General features: G+C 48.3%; 1 protein-coding gene across 8 annotated transcripts in view; it reads right to left on the bottom strand.

The window, feature by feature from the left end:
- DENND2B (DENN domain containing 2B) overlaps positions 1-13,320 on the bottom strand; it is a 163,708-nt gene that overhangs the window by 109,095 nt on the left and 41,293 nt on the right. For 3 of the 8 annotated variants that reach the window (XM_043482312.1, XM_043482314.1, XM_043482313.1), the window contains one exon: positions 10,000-10,088. The exons of 2 other annotated variants lie outside the window; for them this stretch is intronic. Coding sequence is in view for 1 of the 6 variants with exons in the window: in XM_043482310.1 (XP_043338245.1) it covers positions 159-181 (23 nt within the window). In the remaining 5 variants the exon portion in view is untranslated. Of the gene's footprint in view, positions 1-158; positions 303-9,241; positions 9,499-9,649; positions 9,706-9,999; positions 10,089-13,320 lie in introns of those variants that run through there. 3 more of the 8 variants (XM_043482316.1, XM_043482311.1, XM_043482310.1) reach the window with 3 other exon arrangements.

Raw genomic sequence — 13,320 nt, 5'->3', positions numbered from 1 at the left:
TCTCTACAAATGAGTACGAAAGCTCACGTGTGGTTTCTACACCCTCTTGTCTTCACTTCTTTGAATCACTCCTTCAGAACACATGGGAGGTCAAAAACTGCTAATAAACTAAGAGAAGTAGGGAAGTCTGGCACAAAATCTGCACCAAGAAAACTTACCTCCAGTGAGGACAGTCGGGCATAGTGTAGGCAGCTGAAAATACTATCAAGGCTGAGCTTCCCAAGTGTTTGGGAGCTACTGCAGAGTTTGAGTTCCTGCCTCCAGAAGCCTACAGAAGTAAGACTCCAGAAGAAATAAGACGCTTGACCCCAATCCGCAGTTTGGTCTTCTGAAGCAAAAGGAACCTTAAATTATAAACAGCTTCACTCAAAGGGAAAATTTGTGAAGCACCTACTCCCAGGAACTCCCCATTCTGCCCCAGGCCAGCCTGGGTTCAGCAGGCCCATAAATTGGCACTGTTGATGTGACCTTCCCAGACTGTTTCAACAAGAGATAACAACAAAGCTGAGAGCTTTGGTAGCACTCAAAGGAGATTTGAGGGACTTAAAACATGCTGCTAAATTTGGCAGCAAAAGTTCCCATTTCTTGCCGTTGAAAAAGGCAATCTCTTTATAATTACACTTGTAGATAAGATGCACCAAGCTACTGGAACTACTCATTCTTGTGAGGAACAGGTTAGAACCTCCTGGACCCAACCCACCGCTCCTCGGAGACTGGTCTCAGAGTCCAGTGCGGAGACAAGTGTCACCTGGGGCTGTGGAGGCAACCTGTCTCCTGGAAGCCAACGTGCCAGGAGCCTCTCCTACAACTCACTGTCTCAACCACGACCACCCGCCTGGGGACACTCACCACTCACAAGCTCTCTCTGCCCCTGAACTTACATTCTCCCTCAGCCCACTTCTCATCTTACTCTTTCACCCAGGGCTCTGCTACGGAACACGCATGAGTCATCAGAGAGGGTCCTTTCAGCCTAGATGCTCCTTTGTTTAGCCAGATTCCCCCTCTAGCTTACATATTTCTTTACAAAAGCAAGGTACAGGAGCTAAGACCCATGCATTGATATGAGCGTGTGTGCTAAGTCGCCTCTGTCGTGTCCGACTCTTTGCAGCCCTACGGACTGCTTTGTCCATAGGATTCTCCAGGCAAGAATACTGGAGTGGGTTGCCATGCCCTCCTTCTGGGGATCTTCCTGACCCAGGGATCGAACCCACGTCTCTTAAGCCTCCTGCATTGGCAGGCGGGTTCTTTACCACTACCGCCACCTGGGAAGCCCATGCACTGATAGAGGACACTTATTACTGCCCTGCTGATTCTAGATATCTGTCCAAGACATATGTGAGGAACCTATGTTCCTCACACCTCACATTTCTCAGCAGAACAAACCAGATAGACTAGCCACTCAGAATCAAACTCTGCTTGACTTACAAGCGAATAATAAATATAACAATCATTGCTCACACTGCATGAAGTGCTAGATATGAGGTGCTATTCTCAGCACTTGACTTTTAGACCTCACCATGGCCCTGTGAAAATAGTACTATTACCACCTCCATTCTACAGACGAGGGACTGGGTCCTAGGAGGCTAAGCGCCTTACCCAAGGTGACCGAGCTGGGACATAGCAGAGCCTGAATGTGAACCACAACAGCCTGACCAGGCTCTGGACATCACTCTTTCATTGGAGGGCTCTTCTCCTAACACACAGGTTTGCCTCTGGGCACAAGTGGCTCACTCCAGGATCTACAGGAGAGAGGATCCATGAGAAAACACTTGCCAGTTTTCTCTACTGAGAGAGAGAAACAGTGTGGACACAATTTATTCACAGAGCTGGTCTGAAGTCTTTATGGCAGAACAAATGAGCACCCCAAACATCTACTGACCAAAATTTTTCCAGAGGCACTAACAGAAACCACCACCTCCTTTCTTAGTGACCTGGGAGACCTTCTAGCTTACTAAGGGCTGGAGCCTCTTCGCAAGTTGTTGCAACCAAGCCCTGTGCAGCTGAGAACAAGTTCCCAGTCTCCAAGTTAATAGAACCAAGTCGGAATGTTTCCCAGAATCCAGCTGACAGGGTTTTAAAAAAAAGTTAATCAAATATGTTTTCAAGCATAAACTATATACGTAGGTCAATTTGAGGAAATAAAATATATCAACTACTATACTCAGTTTCATAAGACTTTAGGGGATCTAGTTGGAAAGATAAGATGCATTTCAAGTGGCAAGTCAGAATGTCAACGAAAACACCCAATCCCAATCCCCCACTTGCTAGAAGAGGAAACTGAAGCCCAGGACTAACACTTGGATCTCCTTACTACGAGGCCAGGGCTCTTCCTCTTGCTGCATGCAGGCAGAGACGTTCCTAGGAGCGAGAGATCTCCAACAGCAGCAGCAGTTAGCACTTACTGAGAGCATGTGTGTGCCAGAAACTAAGCTAAGTGCTTTATACAAATTAACTCCTGCAACAGATCGTTGGGATGGGTAATATTACTCCCAATTACGGATAAAGACACTAAGGCTTTACAGAGGTTAACTGCAGGGGTCCACAGGTAGTAACAGGAAGAGCCAGACTGTGAACCTCCAGAGCCTGCCTCAAAGCCCGTGTTCTGAGCTGGGTCTTGAAGGACACAGAGAATTCATGGAAGAGAGGTGAGCAGTGCCAGGGTAGCCAGTGTCCGGAGCACTGAGGGCAGCCAGCTTGGACATGGCCTCCAGGGCTGGGTTAAAGAGGACCTCAAGGTCCCACCTGGGCCAGCCTGTAGGAAAGGGGCAGGCAAAAAGCAGTTCTAGACTCCCCTGGCTGTGAAGGTAAGCCTCCTTCAGGAGGATAAAGCTGAGCCTGTGAAGCTGAGTCGACAAGGACCACTTCAGCGACTCTCCTGAGGTCTTGACAGAAAGAGGAAGAAAATGCAAAGTCTATACTCCTTCTAAAAGAAGGATCTGATTTGACTTTCCTAACACAGTAACCCCAACCTGATTAAGAGATGCCAGCCATAGTCTCTTCAAAGTGCTGCTTGAAGTTGATGATAATAATGGAAAGCGCTGAACATTTATTGTGTGCCAGGCACTGGGCCGAGAGCTTTACATGCATCATTTCATTCAATCCACACCACAACGCTAACCAGCTAAGAGCTATCATGACAGGAAGTCCCCTGTGTACAAACCTTCAAGTTGCAAGCTTTCGAAGATGGGAACGTGCGTTCACACGTCCAGCCATGTAAGTGTGTTCACGCGTCTGGTGCACACTGTCACGTGTGTGCGTCCTCCACAGGTGGTTGTGCTTCCGTGTCCTTCACAGCACTGTATAGAGCACAGCAGTGAAGTGTATTTATTTCAAGCTAGATCTACATGAGGATGACTTCATTGAAGTCCTTGTGAAGACCTAACGGAATTGGAGGCCAGCCCCTGGATGCCAGCTATCATACTGTGCTACTGTGCTCTTCCAGGTACTAGACTGTAGGATTAAAAATGTTTACTTTCTGTGTTTGTCTTTCATGTATTATTTGTGTGAAAAGTACTATAAACCTATATATATAGGTTTATACATATATATAAACCTATATGGTACTGTACAGCTGATTATGTTAGTTGAGTACCTAGGCTAATTTTGTTGGACTTATGAACAAATTGGGCTTACAAACGCGCTCTCAGAAAGGAACTCATTCATATACAGGGGACTTACCGTATACCCATTTTACAGATGCCTCACAGAAAACTGAGGCTCAGAGAGATTAGATCAATTACCCAAGGTCACACAGATAGCAAATAGTAATGTCAGGTTCTAAATCTAGATTTATTTAAGACCCCTGAGTTCCAGGCCTTAATCACTTCACCAGACTGCCTATAAGATACTCTCCTATCATACGTAAATAGTTCCATCCGAGCTGCTCGAAGGTAACACCATACACTCACTGGGCATCTAATAGTCACTGAGAGTTGAACAAACACATTACAGGTTGACTCACTTAAAAGCAATCTATAAAACTCAGTTGTCAGAACTCAGTAAAGGAGCCTCTGTTCCAAGACACAAATGAGCACACAAAGCTAAAGAGTTCTAGAAACTAGCTGACTTTGTAGTTTTCTTTCCAATTTTCCCATTTCCCTTTTCCCATTCCCCACCCCCTGCACACACACCCCATCGCCTGACACTCCCAGAGAAGCTTCCACCCAGGCCTCGAACCCTCACACTCCTCCTATTTCCAGTCCTTAGTTGGCTTTCTTCCATCACTCAAATAGTGCTTCAAATCAGAGTTTAAGAGTTGGACCCTCTTCCTTTTGCCCAGTCTAAAGCATGAGATGGTCATTAACCCTACCATCAAAACCTAAAAGTTCAGAAGGTCTGTGTTCCTTCTCAGTCACATGGACAGAGGCTCACACTGGGGAGGAAATAACCATAATAAATCATGTAATACTATGTATATATATATATGATAAATCTCACACTTGATATTTTTTTTAGGTCTTTCCCAGCTCTTGGCCCAGATCCTCTGGATTCACTGACTAAATGAGTGAATAGACCTAGAGAACATGCGGAGACCAGGGATGTCGCCAAGTCCAAGAGCAAATGAACAGGGGTGTCGACCCCAGTGCTGGCCACCCCCACCCACTCCTGCCCTCCCAGTGCCTGTTAGGACCTACACAAAGCTGTCTCCTTGAGCCCCCTGGGGGCAAACCAGCCTTCTGCTAAGTCGTGAAGGCCTCCTAGGTGAGTCCAGGTACCCCCTCTACCATCCCTCCTATCCCTGAGAACTACCTTTTCCCCAGTCCTCTTCCCAGGGCCTCTCTCCTGTTTCCTTCCAGTAGTCTTCCTACTGCTTCAGAGCTTGTCTCCATAACCCTATGTTCATCTCATTTTACCCAGGTTCAAACAGTCCTTCATTCACTGTGATGTTTCCTATTAGCCAATCGCCAACTCACATACAAATCCCCTTCAGTGATGACAAGTCACACAGAAAGAGAGTCTGGATCTTTGAGAAACAGAGTTTCATGACAAACTCTCAGGGACAAGTCAGCTTTGGTTAAGAAGGCTTCATATCCTGATTGCATATAATTCACCCTTTCTACAGACAGTTCAGCTTTCAGATGAGAAGAGTATTGTGATCATTTCAACACCCCCTCAACAACAGTATACCAAAGTCAAAAAAAAAAAAAAATGAGAATGGATCTTTGGAGAAATCCTTCAATAAGGTAGTCTAGACTCATTTGGCATCCTCCTCTCCCCTCAACACACACACACCCAGGCCAGTCTTTCTAGGGCCTATGGCTAGAAACAAGAGACATTGGGGTTTTTTTTTTTTTTTTTGGAATAGAGTTGTTTTACAATGTTGTGTTAATTTCTGCCGTACAATGGAGTGAATCAGCTCTATGTATACATATATCCCCTTCCTCTTGGACCTCCATCCCAACCCCGGTATTTTCTATCAGACAATATCACATGGCATGTTTTCCCAAGACAGACTTACCCAGCATCTCACCCCACCCACCTACTGGGACAGGTGGACAGAGCACCTCCTCCCCAGCATTAGAGCAGGGTCTCCCTCCCCACCGCAGAAGAAGCCACTCACTAACGCATGTTTTCCCACAGAGAGAGACATCTCTGCAGACCATGCCAGATGGTCATTTTTTTCCCTTCTCTCATGCCCTCCTGGTCCCTTCTCCACTTTCCACGGTTCCTCTAAATCAAAGAACCCACTCATCTGTCAGCAGATTTGCCCTCCCCCTACCCGCAGCCCGCTCTCCCCAGTGAAGATGGAGGCACAGAAGGCAGACAAGCTAAAGCCCTGCGGGGCTGCTGCCTGGCCTCCGCCTCCTCCAGGCTCCACATGCCTTCCCTCTGCTTGGCTGTCTCAGCAAACTCTCCTGGGCCCCACACAAAACATCAGGAGCCTCCAGGGCACCGACGGGTAACAGCTAAGAGAAGCAACAGACCACGTGCTCCCAGCCTCTCAGTCCCACCAGCCCATAGGGAGGTGCTTTGGAAGGCCCAGGACTCAGACCCTCCACCTCACTCCGGTAGCCAGTGGGTCTCCTGGAAACAGTTCATTGAGTCCAGTGAGGTGGGGAGTGGGGCGCACCCCTCCTAGTTCCCGGCCAGCAGAATGGCCGTGATATCTGGAGTCAGGGCACCGCTCCAAACGGTACCCCCAAGCTCTTCATTCCAGGGACGGGGCAGAGCCAGCAGAACTGAGGATGGCCTTGGCCTGTCCTCCAGGGTATTTCAAAGTTTCAACTTCCCCGAGTAACTGATAATTCTAATTTTGTAGACAGAAGGAGCCCAGGGCTGCAGAGAGCAGGAAGAGGAGTAGAAGAAGTGGGAGAGACAGAGTGAGAACAGAAATGTTACTTTTTAATCCTTAAGGAACATGGAGGGGTCCAACTTGTGACTCAGCTCTGGGAAGCTGGACTGCAGGAGCCGGGAACAGCTGCAGACCCGCGCTAAGCTGTGGACAGCTTCCCCCAGGCTAGAGAGGCTGCTGTGACAAGACTCACCTGGGGAAAAGGCTCTGTTGTTTTTTTTGTTTGTTTTTTGGGTTTTTTTTTTAATCTGTTCAGGAGCTTCTTCCTAGGCAGCACTCCAGGGCCTGGTTGGCAGGTGTGCCCCTGCCCTACGAGAGCTGCGGCTGCAGGTGGGGTACCAGCCCGCCCCCGCTGTGTTCCCGCCTAGTACCCAGGAGCCTCCTGGTGTCCCCGAGGACAGAGCTGGCATGCCCTTGCCCAGAGGCTCCCCTGCGATTCTGTTCCCTGGCACAGTCCCAAGGCATATCGAGTATCTCTGCCCTTGGAATTCCCACTTCCTCATTTCTTTCTTTCTTTCTTGTTTCCCTCTAAGCTGTAGCCACAGGTTCCTAAGAGAGCTGCCCAGCCCCCAGGGACCTTTCAGAGCAATAACTCTTCCTGCCAGTTAGAACCCTGCCTTTAAAAACCCAAAGGCCTCTGAGCTCCCTCAGAACAGTTTTCCCAGCACAACCTAACAGGATGAGGGAACGGGCCCTAGCAACCAGCAGCTTCCCTTCCAGCTACTAAAATCTATGACTCTGTAAGCGCCAGGCAGCTAGCTGTGGGACACTGGACAAGCCAAGGGTCTCTTAGAATCCCTCTCCTCTAAAGGAAAACACGTGAGTCAGGGGACCCAAGGAAAGCTTCATCTCTCAAGGATCATTTATGAGGCTCCAAGGCTACAGTGAACATCACTCTTACTAAACTTGCCTATATGTTTCCTTTAACATCTTGAAGTTTTCAAAGGTTTTTCTCATTTTTATTTATAAATGCAAAAAAGAAGAGGGGCCTTTCTAAATGGGAAAACCAGAACAGAGAGCAAAGTGACTTTCCAGAAGAGAGAGGGACCATTCTTCAAGGGTCAACTCATAACATCTTACATTATATAGGTCTTGACTGGTTTAAACTTCTTCCGTGGAAATTGTTTCATTTGCTCCTCCCAACAGTACTGTGGAGGAACTATTATCATTACCTCCATCTCACCAGCCAATAAATCTGAAGGTTGTAGAAGCTGAGAGTCTTGCCAGTGGCTACCTGAATGGTGAGTAGCACGACCTAGCCACAATTCAAGTCTCCTAAACCCAAAGCTATTATCATTCTGCTACACCAGAAGAAGGAGCATCTGCTGGCCCTCTTCACATGAGCGAGGGACATAAAATTAAAGGAGCTGCCCAACTACATCCACACAAGTAGAGGAGAACTGAGATCCTGGTTTTGTGTTGCCCACCAAAGGGCCCCTGACTCCTCTTCACATTCCCTGACTTGAGTCCCAGCCAACAGCACCAGGCCACATCCCCCCAGTTAATCGAGGTATCAACCAAGCAGAAGAGCCCTGGAGTGGAATAAAAGGAAGCACTGCCTTATAAGTGGCCCAGCAGAGGTCCAGAGCCATTGAGTTCACCCTTGTGGAGCCTCAGGCCACAACAGTGATGCACGCATGTACACATTCAGGGAGCTCGATTCGAGACACGGCCAGTGCTTTCATTGGCAAGCTGACCTGAAGTTAATCAGAAGGCCCCCTCATTTGTGTGCCAGAGTACAAAAGACATTCTGTTCAAAAAGTTCAAGAAGAAAAACCAAAGAGCCAGGACCGCAGCTGTTCCTGCTTCCCACAGGGAAACCAAAAGCAGCCACCGAGCCTCCTGAGGCCCAGGAGTAAGTTTAAGATATAATATGGCTGAAGTGGAAGCACATCTTCTGAGGGGTCTCCACTGCAGGGAGTGTCCACTTCATGAAACCTCCTGATGAGATCACTGACAACCTTAGCGATCCCATCACCTATACAAGTACCTTTCTGGAACAATCTCCTCTCTGAGGCCACACTGAGTTCACCACACACCAGCCCTCTAGGTCAGGATAAGTTTTACCAAAACACAGGACCAGCAATGTAGAAGCAGTACGTGGCATGGTCACCGCATGCCCTGAGACTTGATTCAAACATTAACCAGGGAATCCATTCAGCACAACCACAGTACTTCATGTCTCCTCAGGTAACCTAGCTCTTAGCAGCAACTCACTCAGAGATATCGGGATAAGGAACCTCTTGACAGGTCCCACACCCCCAGACACCCCCTGCCTCCACCCCATACATTTGTTTAGGAAAACTTGTGATGGATTTTATTAATAATAAAGGAAGACAGCTTGCTTCTTATCAGGCTACCTGGGGGACAGAGAGAGAGGAGAGACTGACCCTAGTTCAGACATCCCTAGTACAGTCCCTCTCTCCTAATAACTACCCCAGAGAGACTTGGAGCTCACCGCAGCTTCCAGCTGAGTTAATTAGCTTTTATTTTTTTCATTAGGTCAGACATAGCAGCGCCAAAAGACAAAACAGTGTTCACTAGAACAAACCCAGCCACCCAAAAGACACTGGAGTTTCCATGTAAGACCTACAAACACATTGCGGGAGTGATGATAATTCTTTTTTCTTTTTCTACATAAAAGACTCTTCCCATAAAACTTCCTGAGCCTCTGCGCTAAATAAAAGTAAGATGATGATTCCTATAGTGAAGTCTAAACACCTCAGGTTCAGCAAGAGTGAGATCAGCTAGATTTGCAAAGTCAAGAAAACTGGCTGCTTCCCTCCTCCGTAAGCTAATAGAATCCAACTGTTGTAGCATGACATCATTCCTGAGCCCCAAACCCTGAGCAGAGCAGAGCATACAGACACTCGCCTGCCTCCCTGAAAACAGCCCAAGACTACGGCCAGGAAAGGAAGAAAAACAATCCCAGCCGGGAGCTGACCTTACCTGAAAGTCCCGGTGCTTTCCTGCCCACTCCATTCTCGGCAGAGTCTGGCTCACACCACAGTCTGTTAGGGAGCCCAGGGCCCCCAAATCCACTCGCTCCGGCTCCGATACCTGCTGCGAGCTTCCCACAGCTCCTTCCTCTGACCTTTCGTGGCGCTCCTTCCAGCCAAATAAGCCGAGCGCTGCTGGCCGGCCAGGCCAGTCGTCATGGAGACCCTGTTCTCGCCAGCGCTCGCTCCGATCTCTCCCTCCCTCCCTCCCTGTCTCTCTCTCTCTCCCTCCCTCTCCTACCCACCCCCCCGCACCCCCTCGCAGTCCCCCCCTCTCTCCCTCAGTTCTGGGAGGCTTTCACGGAACAGCACTGTCTTTTGATCAGCTGGGGCTCCGCACGCATTCCACTCCTCCTACCTCCCTTCCAGCCAGACAAGGGCTCTGGGCTGCTCCTGGGAACTCGCTTCAGCAGCTCAGAGGGGAGAAGGGAGAAGACAGTGAGTGGACTTGTTTTGTTCCCCCTCCAGTGTCTCATTTTTTATAACTTGGAAGAGTCCCGGCTGGGGGGTGGGGGGGGCGGAGGGGAGGAGGGAGTCAGCTGGAACGCTTGGAGGGGAAGCCAGCCCTTCCTCTGGGTCCTGGAGCGAGGATAGGGAGGACCCAGATGCCCTGCCTTGACTTGTGCACTTGGGGTTTTCCGGGCAGCGGGTTGAGGCGGAAATGCACTCACATCTCAGGAGCTCGCCTGGACGGGCCTCTCTGCTTACCTTGCTGCCTGCCCAGGTTGGGGCGATGACTTTAACCAGTGCAGGGACACATGGTACTAGCGCCGGTGCCAAAGCAGTCTCTCATCTTCCTGCGATGGAGAGGAAAGACTCAGTCAGCACCAGTAAGCATCCTGGGCAAGTCCAGAGTCACAGCCAAAGCATCAAATGCGATACAGACACAGCCGAAAGCCCAGGCTTTCTGCGAGCTGCCGTCAAAGTCAGAAATGGTATCAGTGCTGACCAAAAGCTAGCACAAAGCCTGGAACACAGCAAGTCCTGTGTTCCCTGGTACATATTTAATTTAATTTAATTCCCTGGTACATGTTTCTATGGTGTAATATTCTTTTACAGGATCTGTCTTGTTTGATCCTCAAAACCTTTTGAAACATATTGTCATATCATGTTAGTCACTCAGTCGTGTCCAACTCTTTTGTGATCCTGTGGACTGTAGCCCACCAGGCTCCTCTGTCCACGGAATTCTCCGTGGCAAGAATACCAGAGTGGGTTCCATTCCATTCTCCAGGGCATCTTCCCTATCCAGGGATTGAAGCTGAGTCTCCCACATTGTGGGTAGATTGTTTACCATCTGAGCCAGCATTATTATCACCGTTTTATAGATGGGAAAACTGAGGCTCGAGGGGATCAAATGTTTAGTCCACAGTAACAAAGTTAGTTTGGCAGTCGAAGTACTAACAGTAGAGACCAATCTGCTGCCCCCTAGCCTGGTACTTTCCTCTAAAGTACACTGCCATCTGATCTTACAAACTAACAGCTTTTTTGACAGCCAGTCATGAGATACAAGGCTGGATTCCCTGGGGAAGATAAAGACTCCTTCTGAGTCATGATAAGATAGGCTCAATTATCATCCTTTCAGCCTTGAAGGCTCTGAGATAGCCTCTATGAGATGTGAAACATACTGACACACAGATTAAAGGAAAAAAGTCCTGCCCTACAGCTATACATTACCTTATAATTTTCCAAAAAACTCTCACAAATCTTGGCTCATCTCTCAAATCCAATAGACCCAGAGTTAGGATTCCTGTTATGATACTAATTTAACAGATTTTTTAAAAAATCTAAAAGAGAGGTCAAATAACTTGCCCCAGGTCACAGAACCAGAAGATAGCTGATCTAGAAATAATACCCAAGCCTTTCAGCTCTCTTTCATGTACTAAGTAGAGCAGTTCCAAGGGCACCAGACAAAGCCGGAGTCAGAAGACCAGGCAGTGCTGGGCTCCGTGACAGCCATATGCCCTTGGGAAGTCACCAAGCCTTCCAGCTTTTACCCATAAAACCTGTCCCCTGGGCAAGTGACAGGTATGGGATAAGCATGAAAAGATATGTGTGAAAGCATTCTCCTTAAATCAGGCACTGATCTAAGAATTTCATTCATCTCAGCTGCTCTTCATCACAAACAAAAACCTGGGGCAGTAGGTATGCCCCCTAGAAAAGGACACAGAGGCTCAAGGAAGATATTTTACAATATCTGTTAGCTGCTCAGTCATGTCCAACTCTTTGTGACCCCATGGGCTGTAACTTGCCAGTCTCCTCTGTCCATGGAATTCTCCAGGCAAGAATACTAGAGTGGGTTACCATTTCCTTCTCCAGGGGATCTTCCCAACCCAGGGATTGAACCTGGGTCTCCTGTATTGCAGGCAATTTCTTTACCATCTGAACCACCAAGGAAGCCCCATATTTTTCAATGCTGTTTCCTCAAACAGTGCTAGAGAGATCCTGATGGAATCTTTAATGCAGAGACCCCTTGCAGAATCTTTGTGTTTTTGACTAACCTTCAATATTATTGCAAATTTCTTAAAACAAGATTTTAATTCACTCTAGTTTAAAAGGTAAATATATGCAAGAGATAAGGTAGGAGGAGCATCACAAAATCCAGCAGGAAATAACAGGGTGGCACCAACCCTAAGCGGGGGACACCGCTGCTTCAGTGAAGCAACAAGAGTGTCAAAGAGGGCACACTCAACCAGCCACTAAAAATACCCAATCCAACACCCCGACCCAAATACCAACTCAGGCATTCCTCAAAGGCCCTAGTGTCCCCCATCTGTGAAGGACAGGATGAAAGGGCAAGGGCAACACCATCAAAGCAGTCACCTTCTCCCTTGTCCCGTTCCCAACAGGCAGTGTTCTGCTCTTCTCCTGATCCCTAAAATGCACATTCCACCTGCCCAGACTCCATACTGAGAAACAAGAGGCAATACCCATTCATTTCTACAATAAGACACTAATCACAGTTATAATACCAACTCATGTTTATTGAGTGGGCTTCCTTGGTGGCTCAGCAGTAAAGAATTCACCTGCAATGCAGGAGACTTGGGTTTGATCTCTGGGTTGGGAAGATCCCCTGGAGAAGGAAATGGCAACCCACACCAGTATTCTTGCCTGGGAAATCCCATGGACAGAGGAGCCTGACGGGCTACAGTCCATGAGGTGGCAAAGAGTCAGACACGACTTAGCGACTAAACAACAAACACCATATACCAGGCATTCCTCTAAGGAGCATGAAGGGTCAGGGCGGATTACTAAAGCTGATACAAGTCAGTCTCTCTCTAAAGTAATGCAAACTTCAAAAAGCCCTCCAGACCAGACCTGACACAGAATGCAGGCCATGCTCCCCCTAGTGGCAGACTGGGGTTATAGTGGTTCCTTAGGGCCTTGTCCTGGGATGGGGGGAGAGGGACCCAGACAGGGACACAGTAAGTGCCCCACCAGTGGGAGAACTGGAATCTCTGCTGGGTGCTGCTATTGTGTGTAAGTTCCTTGAACTGGGCAGAGCAAGAGGTCAGCTGAATCCTGCTGCCTCTGCAAGGTTGGATTCAGATCAATCCTACCTGACCTTTCCGGAAAGACAGGAACTTGTAACCTGTGTAGTCTGCTGGGAGTCCCCATGCAGACTTGTACTGGCAAGGAGAAACCTTTGTGCATCCCTACTTCTTTCTGGCCCACAGCCAATCCACTTACTGACTCCAAACAATGCTACTTCCTGGATATATCTTTCATCTGTCCATTTTCCTGCACCTCATTGCCACCCCGATCTCTCCTCTTAACTGCGACTAAAACCTCCTGACTGCCCCAGCTTTCACTCGTGCCCTCACAGCTCCAATCTCCACGGAGGTGTCTGAATCACCCTTTTACAGTAGATCATGTCATTTCCTGCTTAACACACTTCAATGGCTCCCCAGGGCATTCAGGGTAAAATCTAAAATCTTCCCATGTCCCTGTAAGGCCCTGTATGACTCTTCTTCAGTTTCCTGCCCTCCCCTCTGGGTGCCAGCTCCGTGAGCCTCCTTTTAGTTCCCCAAA

The sequence above is a fragment of the Cervus canadensis genome, chromosome 11, assembly GCF_019320065.1.
Source record: "Cervus canadensis isolate Bull #8, Minnesota chromosome 11, ASM1932006v1, whole genome shotgun sequence".
Taxonomy (NCBI): domain Eukaryota; kingdom Metazoa; phylum Chordata; class Mammalia; order Artiodactyla; family Cervidae; genus Cervus; species Cervus canadensis.
Note: the sequence above shows the minus strand (reverse complement) of the source record. Positions and strands in the feature narration are given on the sequence as shown.